The 12,952-nt window shown below is 43.2% G+C and overlaps 1 protein-coding gene across 1 annotated transcript in view; it reads left to right on the top strand.

The window, feature by feature from the left end:
• Positions 1–11,337: 11,337 nt before the first annotated feature.
• Positions 11,338–12,952, top strand: part of btbd8 (BTB domain containing 8) — a gene marked incomplete at both ends in the record, with an annotated part of 35,544 nt that continues 33,929 nt past the window's right edge. The window contains 2 exon segments of the mRNA XM_079245736.1: positions 11,338–11,343; positions 11,417–11,662. Of these exon segments, the coding sequence (XP_079101862.1) occupies positions 11,338–11,343; positions 11,417–11,662 (252 nt within the window).

A 12,952-nucleotide genomic window follows, 5' to 3' on the forward strand; every position in this document is an offset into this window, starting at 1 on the left:
GACACATTACTCCTGCTCATTTCTCCAAACATAAACTATTTCTGCTTGATTAAAGAAATAATACACAACAAACTGTGATATACTGGTGACTTATCCAGGTGTACCTTCCTTTCACCTGCTAATTGCAGGGATAGACTAGCCATGACCCTGAATTGGATTAAGCAGTATAAAAAAATGAATGAATGAGTAAATACACTCACTAAACTGGACATTTTAGTCCTGTTTTTATATTTGTGGTGGGTTGAGTAACTGAAAATAATACAGGCTGCTTATCTTTAAAATATTGGTCTTAGCATTTCACATACAGAACTGGTCTCTGTGATGCAACCCTGAAGCAGAGACATCTGGTGGCTTATTGGTGGCCTGTACATACAGGATGTTTACTTTAAATAAACAGTATTCAGTAGAACTCTAAGATACCCTGGTTAGGTCAGCATTCCTTTGGCTAGTTTAGGATCTAGACAGGTAAGATCATGAGTCTGTTACCAAAAATCTAAAACCAAAGGTTTCCCTATTTTTTTCCAAAACAGACAAGAAATCTTGAAATATCATAAATAAGTGGCCTGTACTGCGAAGCTGACTTTTCAAACATGGAGGTAACTTCAGTGTACTACAATGTTGGTTTACTTCTTACCGGATCATATCACCCTGGTAACTGCTCCGGAGCAGGTTACCTTCTGGATAAGAGGTTGAGTATAAAAGTGCCACTTACTGACCTCAGACCTCTGCAATCAGACCTCTGCAAAAATACCATTCTTATGACATTGGTGTGCATATCTTGAGAGGCTTAGAACAGGATGAGTTATGAGGGATAGATACTTCCGACATAAAGTCTTGTCAGGAAGATTTGAAGTATGTTTTTCTTTTTGTTCTTGACTCGTTACCAGTCAGTTCAGCTCCCCAGGGGTTGCATCTGAAATAATTAGATCAATAATAATGCTCACACATGCTGGTGCAGAGTGCAGAACCAAGAATTTATGGAACAACAAGCAACTTGTGTCGTCATGGCTAGGAATGATTTTTCCAACACAAAATGTACTCCCATGTGGAGGATGGGGGGGTGGACCTAAAATTCAATATAATTAAGAAAAGGAAGTTTTGCCCAAGATGTCTGGACTGTGATGAAGTGCATACTGGTCATTACCTCCGCCAAGGAGGTAATAGTTTACCTGGCGTTTATCTGTTTGTTTGTCTGTTTGTGTTCAACATAACTCAAAAAGTCATGGACGGATTTTGATGAAATTTTCAGGAATTGTGAAAAGAAAGATATAATTTTATTTTGGCGGTGATCTGGGTCGCTGTTTGGATCAAAGAACTTTTTAAAGGCCTTGGCGGAGGTTTGTGCTCTCCGAGTGTTTCTAGTTTATATTGTCCTATAAATTTATATTATTTATACGATGTTCAGTGAAAATATAAATGACAACATGGCAGAATTATTTTCATGTATGCACAAATTTAAATTGAATTGAAATCAAATTTAAATTAAATATTCATACCACACTACACTTTAGCTTGACAACAGTTGCTAAGCATAAAAAGTACTTCATCTTCTGCTGCTTATCCGGGGTCGGGTCGCGGGGGCAGCAGCCTAAGCAGGGAAGCCCAGACTTCCCTCTCCCCAGCCACATTTGCCAACTCTGCGGGGGGATCCCGAGGCGTTCCCAGGCCAGCCGAGAGATATAATCCCTCCAGCGTGTCCTGGGTCTTCCCCGGGGTCTCCTCCCAGAGGGACGTGTCTGGAACACCTCACCAGGGAGGTCCAGGAGGCATCCTGACCAGATGCCCGAGCCACCTCAACTGGTGGCTCGGGCATCTGGTGGCGGAGGAGCAGCGGCTCTACTCTGTTCTCCTCCCGGATGACCGAGTTCCTCACCCTATCTCTAAGGGAGAGCCCGGCCACCCTGCGGACGAAACTCATTTCAGCCGCCTGTATACGAGATCTCCTTCTTTCGGTCACGACCCACAGCTCATGACCATAGGTGAGGGTAGGAACGTAGATCGACTGGTAAACCGAGAGCTTCACCTTCTGGCTCAGCTCCTTCTTCACCACGACAGACCGGCGCAGAGTCCGCATTACTGCAGACGCCGCACCGATCCGTCTGTCGATCTCGCGCTCCATCCTTCCCTCACTCGTGAACAAGACCCCGAGATATTTAAACTCCTCCACTTGAGGCAGGACCTGACTCCCGACCCGGAGAGGGCAATCCACCCTATTCCGGCTGAGGACCATGGTCTCAGATTTGGAGGTGCTGATTCTCATCCCAGCCGCTTCACACTCGGCCGCGAATCGCTCAAGTGAGAGCTGGAGATCACGACCAGATGAAGCCAACAGGACCACGTCATCTGCAAAAAGCAGGGACCCAATCCTGAGGCCACCAAGCCGGATCCCCTCAACACCTCGGCTGCGCCTAGAAATTCTGTCCATATAAGTTATGAACAGAATCGGTGATAAAGGGCAGCCTTGGTGGAGTCCAACCCTCAGTGGAATTTAATCGACTTACTACCGGCAATGTGGACCAAGCTCTGACACCTGTCGTACAGGGACCGGACAGCTCGTACAAGGGGGTCCGCCTCAGCAATAGAGGCACGGAACACAGCCCATTCGGACTCAATGTCCCCCGCCTCACTCGGGACATGGTTGAAGCTCTGCTGAAGGTGGGAGTTGAAGCTCGCTCTGACGGGGGACTCAGCCAGACGTTCCCAGCAGACCTTCACAACACGTTTGGGCCTGCCAGACCTGACCAGCTTCCTCGCCCACCATCTGAGCCAACTCACCACCAGGTGGTGATCAGTTGAAGCTCCGCCCCCCTCTTCACCCGAGTGTCCAAGGCATGTGGCCGCAGGTCCGACGATACGACAACAAAATCGATCATCGAACTGCGGCCCAGGGAGTCCTGATGCCAGGTGTACATATGGACACTCTTATGTTGGAACATGGTGTTCGTTATGGACAATCCATGGCGAGCACAGAAGTCCAATAACAAAACACCATTTGGGTTCAGAGGGGGGGGACCATGCCTCCCAATCACTCCCCTCCAGGTCTCACTGTCATTGCCCACGTGAGCATTGAAGTCCCCCAGCAGAACAATGGAGTCCCCAGAAGGAGCACCCTCCAGCACTCCCTCCAAGGACCCCAGAAAGGGTGGGTACTCTGAACTGCTGTTCGGTGCATAAGCACAGACAACAGTCAGGACCCGTCCCCCCACCCGGAGGCGGAGGGAAACTACCCTTTCATCCACCGGGGTAAACCCCAACGTGCAGGCACCAAGCTGGGGGCTGATGAGAATGCCCACACCTGCTCGGCACCTCTCACCATGAGCAACTCCAGAGTGGAAGAAGGTCCAGTCCCTCTCGAGGGTTCTGGTTCCAGAGCCCAAGCCATGCGTCGAGGTGAGTCCAACTATATCTAGTCGGAACCGCTCAACCTCGCGCACAAGCTCAGGCTTCTTCCCCACCAGAGAGGTGACGTTCCATGTCCCTAGAGCCAGCTTCTGTAGCCGGGGATCGGACCGCCAGGGTCCCCGCCCCCAGCTCACATTGCACCCGACCCCTACGGCTCCTCCCGCAGATGGTGAGCCCATGGGAGGTGGGGCCCTTTCGGGCTGAGCCCGACCGGGCCCCATGGGCAAAGGCCCGGCCACCAGACGCTCGCTCTCGTACCCCACCCCCAGGCCTGGCTCCAGAGGGGGGTTCCGGTAACCCGCATCCGGGCAAGGGAACATTTCTGCCCGAGTTTGTGTACATCATAGTGGTCTTGTTCTGGTCCCTCCCCTAGACACCTGTTTGCCATGGGTGACCCTACCAGGGGCATAAAGTCAACATAGCTGCTAGGATCTTTAGGACACACAAACCCCTCCACCACAATAAGGTGACGACTCAGGGAGGCCCAGAAAACTAATGGACTCTGAATGAAACTGGCATTTTTCAGCCTTGACAAAGAGCTTATTCTCCAAGACACGCTGCAGCACAGCTCTAACATGGGAATAATGGGCCTCAAGGGACGGTGAGTAAATAAGTATATCATCAAGATAGACAAAAACAAAACGATTCAGAAAGTCCACCCCCACCCCCTAGGCCTGGCTCCAGAGGGGGGTCCCCTCTAGCTGTTTAGCCGTTTGTCATCCTTTAACCGCTGGCTGTCTAGGTGGTGCCCAGAACAAAATGTGGGCTTTATAGATAATTGGAAAAGCTTCTGGGGAAAACCTGGTCTTATTAGGCGAGACGGGATTCATCCCACAATGGATGGAGCAGCTCTCATTTCTAGGAACATGGATCATTTTATTAGTCAGTTAAACCCATGACTGAACCCAGAAAGAATAAAACAGCACGGGGGAGTAAATCATAAAAACCTCATTAATATCAAAACAATGAATCTAATAAGACATCATAATAAAACCATTAAATGTGGTTTATTGAATATCAGATCTCTTGTGTCTAAGTCTCTGTTAATCAAAGACCTGATTACTGATCATCATATTGATCTATTCTGTCTTATGGAAACCTGCTGCAGCAGGAGGATCATGTTAGTATTAATGAATCGACTCCACCAGATTGTCTAAATGTTCATGTTCCCAGAACTACAGGTCGAGGAGGAGGTGTGGCAGCTATCTTTAAATCAGAACTATTGATTAATCCTAAACATAAAAACCCCAAGATGGAAATGAGAGAAGCCACTTCTCCTAGTAGTAGTCTACCGTCCACCTGGATCTTCCTCACAGTTCCTAACTGACTTCTCAGACCTCTTATCAGACTTAGTGCTGAATACTGATAAAGTTATTGTTCTGGGGGATTTTAACATTCATCTTGATGATGAACATGACAGTTTAAACATTGCCTTTAACTCTATATTAAGTTCAGTTGGATTTTCCCAAAATGTCTACAGACCGACTCATCCTCATCGTCACACTCTGGATCTTCTTCTGACATGTGGCATCAAAAGTGATCAACTAACAGTTTTTCCTCATAACCCTGTTCTGTCTGATCATTTTTAATAACTTTTGACTTTACTTTACTTGACTACACAAGGGCTGAGAAGAAAATTCATTCTAGTCGATGTTTGTCAGATAGTGTTGTTAACAAATTTAAGAAGTCTATTTCAGCAGTATTTCCTCCAACACCATGTGTTAACCTGACAGGAAACACCCATCCGAGCTTTACTCCTACACAGGTCCATGAATGTGTGGCTAGAATGACAGCTTTAATGCGTATAACACTAGACAATGTTGCTCCTCTAAAGAAGAAGAGGACCAGTCAGAAGAAGCGGCCCGGTGGTTTAATTCCCAGCTTCAAGCTTTAAAACAGACATCAAGACGTATGGAAAGAAAATGGCGTTCATCTGGCTTAGAAGAGTGTCGCATAGTCTGGAAAGAAAGTTTAATAGTGTATAAAAAAGCCTTGCGTGTGGCTAGAACAGCTTATTATTCATCATTGATAGAGGAGAAGAAGAACAACCCCAGGTTTCTCTTCAGCACTGGAACCAGACTGACTAAGAGCCATAGTGCCGTTGAGCCATCTATTCCTTTCAACCTCAGCTGTGACGACTTTATGAGTTTCTTTGTAAACAAAATAGTTTCTATCAGGAAGGAAATCAGTAATAACCTGAACACTACTAATGTTATTTCATCTGCAGCAGCCTTAGAGACGTCTTTAGAAGCTGATTGTCATTTGGACCGTTTCTTGCCTGTACAGCTCTCCGAGTTAACCAACATAATAGCTTCATCTAAACCTTCAGCCTGTGTTTTAGACCCCATCCCAACCAGATTATTCAAGGAAATATGTTTCTTAATCAATACATCTGTACTGGACCTGATCAATTCATCTCTATTAATAGGATATGGACCTCAATATGTTAAGACAGCTGTAATTAAACCATTGTTTAAAAACCAACTCTGGATCCAGGAGTTTTAGCTAATTATAGACCAATATCTAATCTCCCCTTCTGGTCTAAAATTCTCAGTTTCAACCCAACTATGTTCCTATCTGAGCAGAAACAATCTGAAGAGTTTCAGTCAGGATTTAGAGCTCATCATAGCACAGAGACAGCACTGGTGAAAGTCTAATGATCTTCTCATGGCCTCAGATAAAGGACTTCTGTCTGGACTCATTCTTTTAGATCTCAGTGCTGGATTCGACACTATTGATCACAATATTCTGCTACAGAGGCTGGAACATGTTATTGGGATTAAAGGGACTGCATTAGACTGGTTCCAGTCAGATTTATCTGATAGATTTCAGTTTGTAAATGTAAATGATGAGTCTTCCTCACACACCAGGGTAAGTCATGGAGTTCCTCAGGGTTCTGTACTTGGACCAATACTTTTCACATTATACATGCTTCCCTTAGGAAATATCACCAGGCAGCATGGTATAAATTTTCATTGCTATGCGGATGACACTCAGATCTACCTCTCCATGAAGCCAGATGAAACCAATCAGTTTCTTAGATTACAAAGATGTCTTACAGACAACAAGACCTGGATGACTCTGAATTTTCTCCTTCTAAACTCAGACAAGACAGAGGTCGTTATCTTCAGGCTGAAAAACTTAGAACAAAATGATCCAGTTATGTAATTAATCTGGATGGCATTAATCTGGCCTCCAGTACCACTGTGATGAATCTTGGAGTCATTATTGACCAGGACTTGTCTTTTAGCTCACATTTAAAACAGGTTTCTAGAACCGCCTTCTTCCACCTGCGTAATATTGCAAAAATTAGGAGCATCTTGTCTCAGAAAGATGCAGAAAAATTAGTCCATGCCTTTATTACTTCCAGACTGGATTACTGCAATTCCTTATTTATGGGTTGTCCCAAATATGCCCTGAAAAGTCTCCATCTGATCCAAAATGCTGCAGCGAGGGTTCTGATGAGGACTAGCAGGAGAGATCATGTTTCACCAGTTTTAGCCTCTCTACACTGGCTCCCTGTTAAATCCAGGAGAAAGTTTAAAATTCTTCCCCTCACATATAAAGCTCTCCATGACCAAGCTCCATTGTACATAAAAGATCTTATAGTTCCATATATTCCAAATAGAGCACTTGGCTCTCAGACTGCAGGTTTACTGCTGGTTCCCAGAGTCTCTAAGAGTCCTATGGGAGGAAGGGCCTTTAGCTATCAGGCTCCTCTCTTATGGAACCAGCTCCCACCGTGGGTTCGGGAGGCAGACTCCCTCCACACCTTTAAGATGGAGCTGAAAACCTTCCTTTTCCATGATTCTTATAGTTAGGATATGAGCATCTCCTGAGTTGGAGTTGCATGTACGGGACCCAACTGTCCAGGTTATGCTCTTTGCTCTTATAGTTATGGGTAGTCTAGCCATCCATTACTTATGTAGCAATGGGGATGTTACCTGATGCACTGAGAAGTACCTCGCTCTATTTCTCTAATATATTAATGTATAAATATATGCCAATATTGCCGTCTCTAACTTATTTCTCCTTTTTTCCGCAGGTCTTCCTGAATAAGTGCAGTTATACATGTTGATCTGTCTTTCCTGTCCTCTCCACCCCAACCAGTCGAGGCAGATGGCTGCCCTCCCTGAGCCGGGTTCTGCCGGAGGTTTTCTTCCTGTTAAAGGGGAGTTTTTTCCTTCCCACTGTCGCCGCGTGCAGCTCAGGATGGAGGATTGGATCCAAGTCATGACTCGATGTTATCATTTGGTTTCTATTATAGGATATGTATGAATTGGCTTGAAATGATGTGGATGTTGATCCGTGTATGTAAAGTGCCCTGTGACAACATTGTAGTGAAGTGGCGCTGTACGAATAAAGTTGAATTGAATAAACCCCTCCACTACGATCAGATGACGGCTCTGTATACACACACACACACACACACACATAGGGCTTGGACGTGATGACGTAATGTGGTCTGGGACGTAAATAGTAGACTGGCGCCATTTTCGGAGGCCATTCATTCCTGAGGAATTACATGATCATTGATACAGGTTATTAGAGCGGTAATTTTTATGCTGAACAACTGCTTTCAACCAAAAGCTAAAGCTTGTTTCTTTTATTTACCTATCGATAGCCAGTTGGTCTGAACCAGCCAATTAACGTGTTGCCACGGTGACACCTGCAATCAAGTGATCATATAAACTTCTTATAATTAGGCGAACTATGTGTGCATGCAGACTAAAATAATGCACATACATTATGCACACACAAAGAACCAGCGTTTGGTTTTATATATACACATATATATATATATATATATATATATATATATATATATATATATATATATATATATATATATATATATATATATATATATATATATATATATGTACATATAAAGGTGTGAAAGGTGTCATTTTTGACAAGAACCAGCGTTTGGTTTTATATATACATATATATATATATATATATATATATATATATATATATATATATATATATATATATATATATATATATATATATATATATATATACATATATATATATATATATATATATATATATGTATATATATATATATATATATATATATATATATATATATGTATATATATATATATATATATATATATATATATATATATATATATATATATACACATATATATATACATATATATATGTACATATATATATATATATATATATATATATATATATATATATATATATATATATATATATATATATATATATATATATATATATATATATATATATACATAAAACCAAACGCTGGTTCTTGTCAAAAATGACACCTTTCACACCTTTATATCTATATATATATATATATATATATATATATATATATATATATATATATATATATATATATATATATATATATATATATATATATATAAAACCAAACGCTGGTTCTTGACACCTTTCACCTTTCTAAATGACCAAATATGGCTGAGCCAAAAACCGCTCTCCCCCTCTCTGGAATGCAAGAGCCCAGAAACTCATTAAACTTCGGAGGGTTTAGTTTCTTGCTTTTCTTCATTATTATTTTTAACTGACTTAACTTAGCGCTGAATGATTTTGGTTAATTGTTTTGATTGAATTTTTCCTTTTCATTATTTTGGTTTACGTGATTTAATTAATCCACACTAAAGACAAATACATTTATGATGTGCACCAATTTGGTTTTCATGTTTGAAAGTAATATTATGAGTTAATGCTTCTCTTTCCAGCAAACAAGAAATCTGCATAATTCACCAGAATGTGGTTTGATGTGTATAAGAAATTAAATAAAGAAGGATATTTAGATTATTATATTTAGATTACTGTGTTCACATTAATGAGATGGAGAAATGAAGTAACCAGTGCGCCAGCCATCGTGCAGCCAAACTTAAGAACTTCTACCTTTCAGGTCAAATATCCAAACTGTTACTATTAGATGAGCTTAGCCAAGCCTTCTGAAAACCAGCTTGTAATTGGCTTAGATGCAAAGGGCGGGTTCAGTTAAAATGGACACACACTCCTCGTAGCTTATTCTTCCTTTTCCTAACGCTTCTCTTTTTCTTCGACTCTACTCTCCTTTTCTTAATTTTGTTGCTCTTTCTCTCTCGCAACCTTCCATCTTCTAATGTTTCTATTAGTTCATTCTACGTCTCCTCTTCGTTGCTCCGCGTGCAAGAAAGTGCAACAATTGTTTATTTCTAACCAGTAATTTTTCCAGAGATAAGCAATTAACCAGAACTGTAGTTCCAAACCTTTTTTCTTGCATCTTTACATGTGAAACCTGGAACTACTCCATTTTTGGACAATCTGGGTTGCCATCGCTTTTGGAACTCCACTGTGGTGTCCCGAACCAGTACATCAAAATTTAACTAACTTATCAGACTTGAACTTAGTACCAATTTTAGTATCATTGTATAAATTCTTATCCGAGACTTAAGTAGGATAATAATTCAGGTTTATTAGCTTAATTTCAACCAGTTCCTTCCTGCTCCATTTCATTTCATCAATATTAGCGTTCATCATTAATGTCAGAACTGAAAATCTATATAGACATATTCATTCTGCAATTTTCCAGCTAACCTCCCCATCATTGCTTCCATTCGTTTGATCGTTCATCCTGTTTCCCATTATTTTTTATTAATATGTGTGATCAATTCATCCGTTCTTGTCATAATTTCTGAATGCAAATTTCTGGGTTACTCATTCTTAGAATTTACAAGATTAGGTAGAGACTGAATTTATCTCAGGTCTTCTCGTCCTGGCCTGAATCTTAAGTTAATTTGAAAAGAATGGGTGGTGCTCCAGAGGTTTATTAGTTTATATCATTAGTTTTGTCATCAGTCACGCACAATCACCTCCCCTTCGGGAAACCCCAAAATGTTTTCCTGGTGCATTGACGCCATGGTGTGGTGACTTGTTGTAACTGCCAAGTCATTTGTACATTGTGTGAGACCACGCCATCGTGTGGTGTGCTTGTATGATGCATCTTGTGTTCAATCTAGAAAAACAGCAACGCGACTGGCAACCTGTTGACACTGAAACTTAAACTTGCAACTTGACTGCCGCCGTGGGAAACTTTGTAACAATAGTGATTAGCATGAGTTGCTAATCTGTTTGCTCAATGTTTAACTTCAACTATCCCAGCAAATGTTGACTGATTGTAAAGATAAGCATTTAAACAGATTAATCCATTTGATTCCTTTGCTTTGCTTATGTTCATTATAACTTTGGCTGTAAAATACACCCGTGTAACTGGGTTTAAAGTTTCAAAAGAGAAAAGAGGAATGACCTTTTTCAAGCTCTTTTGCATTTTCCTAGCTTATATTTATTAATTCTCTTTTTTTTTGTTTATTTGTCTTGTCCAGCATTTAAGCAGCAGAATGATGGTCTGGATGCTGTTCTGCTGAGCAAATTTACTTTGCCAAGGGGAGCATTACTGGTATGATGATCCCCTTGATTTTCTGGATTTTTATTTTATTTCTTTATTTATTTTGTATGATTGTAATACAGAGTTTCTACTGCTGGACCAAACCAGAGAGGATGGGAGTGACAGAAAGACAAAGGGAAAGAGAAAACATCTCATAGAGAGAGGAAAAGAGAGAGATAGAAAAAGAAAGAAGGAAAAAACAGACATCTGCATAAACATACGCATATACACCCATACGCATTTGCCTATATAGACGCATTTACATACACATTCACACACATAGACACAAACAGGCCAACCTTAGATTCTTATTCCCCCTGCAGAGGACTAGACTATCAAGTGTCAGGAGCAACATAAACTATCAGGTTGCTGTTAACAAGCTGCTGTTAGTGAATAACCCTGCAGACGACTCAGTGACTGTGTGTCACATGTCCAGAGAAGAGTGATCATGCCAATGTGACCCCGCCCACACAAAGACAAGAAGCATGCCAGTAGGACCCCGAGACCCAGGTGGCCGGCAGCCACCCCCAAGCACAGGATCCACCCACCCCACCCCGGAGCCAGCTATGGACCCACCTAGAACGCGGCGGAGGGGAGCCCCAGCCGGAGTCCCCCACAGTCAGAGGGAACAGGCCCCAGTGGGCCCAGACTGGTGAGAACCGGCAGCCCAGAAGAGACAGAGCGCGGGCCCCAGGGCCCCAACAGCCTGAAGGCAACCCCCAACCCCCCCGCGGGCAGACGGTCCAGCCCACACCAATGGAGAGCCAAGATCCCCAGACGACCGCAGAGTGGAAGCCAGGCCGCACCCCAGTGCTCCAGCCGCGCTCCCCGGGCACACACAGACACACACACACACACACACACACACCAACTAACTCACATATTACCTCCTGATACACACCCTACCCGCCCCATCCATTACACATGCTCCACATCACACCCCCCTACCCCCCTGCCCCCACTCACATACTCCCCGATGCACACATACACCACATAACACAACACCCCTCACGAGCTCCCTCTCCGCACCCCCCTTCTCACCCCCAGTTCACTCACTCCCTTCTTTATCAACACACACACCCCATCCCATAAACATCCCCACCACACCTCTAATCATCCACTCCTCCCTACACACAGGCACCCCAACGCACCTTTCCATCTCCATTCATACCCTACCTCCTGTACATGATTACACCTCATTACACCCCACTTGCATACTCCCCCTTTATTCACACACACACCCCATTGCACACTCCCCCACCCCACCTCCACTCTACCCATACTAACCTCCCCCCCACCTCTACTCTCTTACATTCCATCTGCAACTTAATCCATTCGCTCCCGCACGCCCTCATCTTTCCTCATCTTTCCTTCCTAACATGTGTGTGGGAGGCCCCTGGGGGAGCATATGCCTCACCTGCAGCTCATTCCCTCATTGACCACCTGCTTTTAAGCCTCCTACCTGCTTGCTGCTGGTGCAAGCTCTTCAGTTTCTCCTCTCTTCACTCAGCTCTGGACTCTACCTGCGGCTGCAGATCCTCGGAAATTATTAGCTAGTTTCTTGTTTTTTCTTACAATCTTCTGCAGCTTCCTGCTACAGCCTTCTTTGGTTCACCTTGTCAAGGAATAAAATCAGTTAATGTGAGTCCAGCGTTTGGATCCGTTCCTGTATCCGGCAACCAGCCATCATCCTCCCCTCTTGGTGCAGGCTTCTTCTTCGTGGAGAAGAAAGATAAGTTAATGCGGGGCTGTAATGACTATCAGGGCCTTAACCACATTACTGTGCACAACAAATATCCTCTACCTCTTCTGAATTCTGCGTTTGAACTACTCCAAGGAGCATGCGTTTTTACAAGACTTGACCTACGAAATGTGTACCATTTGGTCCGGATACGGGAAGGTGACAAGTGGAAAACTGCCTTCAACACCCATATGGGCCATTACGAGTTTCTGGTTATGCCATTCGGTCTCACCAATGCACCCGCAGTGTTTCAAGCTCTAATCAATGATGTCCACCATCTGCGGGAGGAGCCGTAGGGGTCGGGTGCAATGTGAGCTGGGCGGCAGCAAGAGGCGGGGACCCTGGCGGTCCGATCCCCG

Source organism: Telmatherina bonti, assembly GCF_933228915.1.
Source record: "Telmatherina bonti genome assembly, chromosome: 8".
In the NCBI taxonomy this organism is placed as follows: domain Eukaryota; kingdom Metazoa; phylum Chordata; class Actinopteri; order Atheriniformes; family Telmatherinidae; genus Telmatherina; species Telmatherina bonti.